At 39.4% G+C, this 5,565-nt stretch overlaps 1 protein-coding gene across 2 annotated transcripts in view; it reads right to left on the bottom strand.

The window, feature by feature from the left end:
* Nucleotides 1-2,329: 2,329 nt before the first annotated feature.
* nutf2 (nuclear transport factor 2) overlaps nucleotides 2,330-5,565 on the bottom strand; it is a 5,548-nt gene continuing 2,312 nt past the window's right edge. For both annotated transcript variants that reach the window (XM_035665106.1, XM_035665107.1), the window contains exons 3-5: nucleotides 5,156-5,227; nucleotides 4,536-4,634; nucleotides 2,330-3,302 (exon numbers count right to left, since the gene is read on the bottom strand). In XM_035665106.1, the coding sequence (XP_035520999.1) occupies nucleotides 3,189-3,302; nucleotides 4,536-4,634; nucleotides 5,156-5,227 (285 nt within the window). In that variant the 3' untranslated portion in view covers nucleotides 2,330-3,188. The remainder of the gene's footprint in view (nucleotides 3,303-4,535; nucleotides 4,635-5,155; nucleotides 5,228-5,565) is intronic.

The following is a 5,565-nucleotide window of genomic DNA, read 5'->3' as shown; positions in this document are numbered from 1 at the left end:
GTTCCTACCTCAACTTCTAATGAGGTTCAGGCATATTGTACACTACCAGCAATATATCACCCTCCATAGTCAGAAACACGGTTTTTGGACATTTCGTTTGAGAGTTTTTTGTATTCATGATTTGCTCGCTTGTAATTTCAGCAGCAGCTTTATGACATACAAACCCTTTGTGTTCTGGCACTCAGAAACATCCACCTGGACAGACCTATTTCTCTTTTATCTATATGACAAAATCATAATAGAGCATGTCAGACAAAACCACTGATAACAGATTGTCATGAAATATGATTTAATCATTCATGTTGTCCTGCTAATGTTCAAATAGAGGCAAGGCGGTGTACACTGAAAAATAAGTTCAGTTTCCATTTGCTGGATTCACTCTGAATGCAGAAAGGCTCCTCACTGAGGCCTCCTAGTGGCACAGTGGGGTGCCATTACATTGGGCCCCTGCTATTACTTTGCTATCTCAATGCACTGAAGATTTGTGATGGTAAGGGTTTGAAGTTACACATTTTATCAAATATTTATTCTATCTTACCTTTTCCATTACTGGTTATTTTGGTCTTACCTGCATATATTTTGGGAAAGATCATTCTGAAAAATGTACATTACATCGCCAAGTTGTTTATATTTTTGAGTACAAATAGAAATTTCGGACATGTGGCGACAAACATCACAATTTACATTCTTGGGACAATGAAGAGCCTCAGCAAATTATCTGGAAATCCAGTTGTACATTTTGTTTAAGATGAAGTGAAAGTAACACATTTAATGGCATCATTTCAGCTACAGATTTGATTAATTATTTTATTGCTATTTCAGTTAATCAGTTTATTATTATTAAACACTGAAACCCTATTATTTATTCATTAGGCACACTCCAGACTCTATATATAGGTTCTGACTCATGAGCCGGTCAGGTGACTGGCTCCTACTTCCAGACCTGCACCAGTCTGGTGTCCTCCACCCATTGACTCTCTGAAACTCGTCGACTCTCTAAGTAACTGTTGCAGTCAGCGTGGAGAAGTCAGTGAGCAACAGCATTAGTGTGCTGCACCTTCTGAGGAAGTGATTGATCCCATGACAAGTCATTGAGAAACATTTCTTTTTTTGTTTTGAATATAGTTCAAGCCACAGGGCAGACATGAACCCATGGCCACTGCAGCAGGGACAATTACAGATCTTTGAAGCCATGCAGTCCCTAGTAGTGCCCTTTGTTGGCACTTAAGGAGGAAACCCTACTATACAAAAATACTGTGTGGTGGCAACAGTTGTAGAGAATAAACAGCAGGAACCTTTTAGTGTATTTGGTTGCAGCTATAGCTGACCAGGAGTTCACCAATCCAGCTTCTTATCTCCTGATACCCCAACTTATGTTTTCTACTGATCATTAAACCAACACCAGAGCTCTTTTCCCCTAATTTAGAACCTGTACACCTCGCTGCGTAGAACTCATTGGCCTTGTTTTTATGTCAAGGATATTGAGTGACACTTAAAGCTTGTCAGCAGCCAGTTTGGGCTAGGTACCCCCATAATGAATGTAACAAAATTACTCTTTTGAAAATAGTTAATATATATGTAATATAAATGTATATATATATATATATATATATATATATACATACATATACACACACACACACTATACTAATTAGTTACACTACTAGTTCAATTACTTCTCTGGTACTCCAGAAAAAAATTAAATCCAGTTTGTTTGTTAAAATCAAAGTAGTATGTCCAGCTGTTGAATATAAGCATGTCCATCTTCCAAACTATTTTCTCCCCGATTACAAAAATGAATCCAAGAACGTGATTAGATTATTGGATTTCAAATAGTTGCAGATGATAACAAAAGTAATGTTTGTTGTTTTTTTTTGGGGGGGGGGTATTAATATCAGTACTGAAATGTATTAATAATTAGTTACCCTACTAGTTGCTAGTTTAAGGAATATAATTACTGTAATATAATTACTAGTGATGAGTTAGTACCCAACACTGGTTGGCAGCCCCATCATGATTTTAACTCATATAGTGGAAATACAGGATTTTATAATAACATTGACAAACTGTATTTAATGTGGATCCGTCACATCTGGCTGATACACAATCAGAACTTAATAAGGTCAGTCTGAGCCAGATTACGATCCTGTGAACCCATGGCATGAGCATTTATTTGACAATTTTCTCTAGTTGATCTTCTGCGATAAGGTCACTCAAACTAATAAATTTGCAAGAAACAAAAATTGTATGAAGACTTGTGAAAAGACAAATGATGGTTTGGGAAAACAATCAGCCATAGAGAATAATATGGAGAGACAAGGCCACACCATTACGAAAAAAGTCCAGGTTTTATTGTCTATCGTGGCTGTAGTCCATGGTAACTGCCAGACTTGTGTGTGAGAGAGAAAGACAGAGATTGAGAGAGACAGAAAGAGCGATAGAGAGAGAGAGAGAGAATATGAATGATCAGAGCCAATCACACAGCAGGGTCAAACTTTATGTCCTCCATGACTCTTTGGTTTGCGAGAGCAAAACCTGGCATGAGAGAGTGAATCATGGCAAAGTAAACAATTATGTAAAGGAAGATAAAACTTAGTTAAACACACTAAGGCAACACACGGGTGTTCATCTAAAAACAACTTACAACACAAAAAGTCGGAGCTGAAGAAGCCGACTCTGAACCTGAACATGGATCTACAAACCAGTCAACAACAGTGCTAACAGAACTGAGTTGACAGCAGTGGAGTCAACAGTAGAGCACAAAGGGATAGAATTAAGTAAAGAAGGGTGGAGAGCAGAGAAGAGCATGAGTTAATGGCGTCGGTCAGCTGTTTGTCTTTCTGGTGGCTTGAGTGTAGATATTGTAATGGGGGGCTCCCAGCGTCATGCAGATCAGCGGAGTGGCAGACAGGGGCATCTGATTGGTCGGCCGGCTCGCAGCAAAGAAACATGTTGCAGTTCTACTGGCTGGGGTGGTCTGAAAACCCACCTGGATGAGGTTCAGTGATTGACATCTAGAATCCGGTGTTTGCCTGTTTGTCAAAACAGGCGTAAATGAGACAGCAGGAGGGAGGGATGAGTGTTCTCTCTTCTCTCCATCCTCAACTCCTCCCTGCCCCCCCCTCCATACTTCATCACACAGTGCCCTTCACTATGGCCGCCCCTGCCCACCAGAGCTTGGAGTGGGGTTAACCAAAGTTGTGAATGGCCAGCCTGAACATGTCATTGGTGCACACCCATGCATCGTTAATGTTCTTCAGGATGAAACTCTGATGGAAACCCATGATGGGGTCATCATCTGCCTGCAAACACACACAAACAGAGACAGCCGGGGTTCAGGACAAAGTCTGCAGTATAGTGATTCCATTTATCAGCTGTGCACATCAAAGTCAGTGTACTGGTTGTGGAGAGTACCATTTAGCCAGTGGACACAGTTATGTAATTTTTTCTGTGCCGAGTCGGAAAGAAATAATGCCAACAACGTCCCCCAAGAATTGGAGCCACAAACAGCAATTGAACCAACTAGCCGGCAGCTCCAATCAAGGCTCCAACTAATTAGTTTAACTTATTCTTGTAAACAAAGCTTACAAAGAAAACGTCTGTTTACATTCAGTGTTACTCACCAAAACACACGTATCCTTTAGGTCTAACAAACATGTTGAATACGTTTCACTCAAAACATTTGCAAAGGCCTTCCTTTTTCTAGAAAACCAACACTGATACCTGCTGCAAAACTTTTTCAACTAACAATGGTTGCTAATTGGGAATACAATTAAGGAAAAATGCCTTGGACTGCAGGAAAACAGGCTGAAGCAGACGTCATATGGACACTAAGGGAATTCCACTGCTTTTACATCTGTTTACAGGCGTTGGGGAGTACTACTTCATATGTGAAAAAAGTTGTGTAAAGAATTTGCTGCAGAAGGAACTTCATAAACTTAATTTAAAAAAAAAAACTTGACTCAAGTGATGTAATTTGAGTCGGAGTCGGTTGGGTCTGAAGACTACAAGTTTTGAAACTTTGGGGGTACGGAGTTAGAAAGAAGTGAGCTCTCCTCATGTGCTTGAGGCTACATTAGCTGCTACTAGCTTATCACATCCAAATCGCAGACCAAACTGCTGGCAGTCAAGTTGCATTGTGAGCAATATATGGGTGCCAGCTTTTTTTAAGGTTAAAGAATGACTGGAATAAAAAAGACAATATCCCTGGTTCTGCTGCATGGAGTCCAAAAGTGTGATGCTAAAATGGGAGTACTCTTAAGAAACTTAATATATTTTATCTCTTGCTTGAGTTTTTCAGCGCACAATTTCTACCCAATTCAGTGAGTGACAAAGAATAGAAGAACTGTTGAAAGTGATAATACTAACTGCCAAGACTAAACTCTAATTTTAAATGAAAGAACAGCATGGTAAGAGAAATGCTTTGAAACACAGGTACATACACAGGTTACATAATTTACTTAAAGATTCAATATGTGATGGTTTCGCTGTGAAACAGATGACAAGCTCTAAAATAGAGCGTGAATGCTACTTACTTTTAGCTGTCCTACAACCATACTCAAGATGCAGCTGTCTGGAGTCGGCTGGTGGTCCTGCGCTGTTATACTATGCGCTATTTTTGTGAAGGGGAGACTCTGACACACACATACACACACAGAGGAGAAACAGAAAGGTTAATACAAGTATATCTGACATTGACAGAAAATAAAGATTCTTACAATGTACTATTCTAATAAAAACAAGACAAGAATATATAATAAGTTTTATTCTCACTAAAAGTGAGGAAACTAGTCTCTCAGCTGAACTGTTGACCATTTGTAAAATTCTGTCCTCTCACTGCACCATCATTTCAAATGCTCTCACACAACATGCACATACAACTGCTTAAAGGGAGTAGCATATCGTAGCTTGTGTCACTAATACACTATAGTTCCAAAAGGGTTGTGCAGAAATTTGATTACTTGACTGCTGCATGTATTTTCAGATTTTACAGTAACCTGTTTACTACAGTCCATGTACATGGTTTGTACAATTCCATACATAGCCTCAGAGTAACCTGGTTTCTAATGTACTGACACTGCCGGTCTGACTCTTAATTGGGCCGCCCTCCACCTGTCAGCTCTGTAAATTGCAGTAAGTTACCAGATAAACTCACAGTGAGTTTCTCGACAATTGCTCTTTTTCCCTGGAACTGCTGTCCTTCCCACGTAAGGCATGACGCATCGATCTGTGAGGAGCAGACAGACAGACAGAGTATGAGGGAAAATAATAAACAAGAGGATGCTATTCGCAGATGAAAGTTCAATCGAAAAAGTTCAAGTTTTGAGAGTCAAAGAGAGAAGGTTTAAACTGAGGAGTTTGATGATACGTATTCATGACAGGGTTTAAAAGCTCTGATGTAGATAAAACTGGAATAAGTATCATTTGATGGTGTATGATAACCTTCTGTATAGTGCTCTAAATAAAGTACTAAATAGAAATGTCACAAAAACTGATACTTTGGTACCAAGTTGATGCCAAAGTTGTAAAAACGTGACAGTACTAGTTTTTCTATAGTACCGTAGG

Source organism: Morone saxatilis, unplaced genomic scaffold (genome assembly GCF_004916995.1).
Source record: "Morone saxatilis isolate NCDOM2014 unplaced genomic scaffold, NCSU_SB_2.0 Contig2, whole genome shotgun sequence".
NCBI classification, from domain to species: Eukaryota; Metazoa; Chordata; class Actinopteri; family Moronidae; genus Morone; species Morone saxatilis.
Note: the sequence above shows the minus strand (reverse complement) of the source record. Positions and strands in the feature narration are given on the sequence as shown.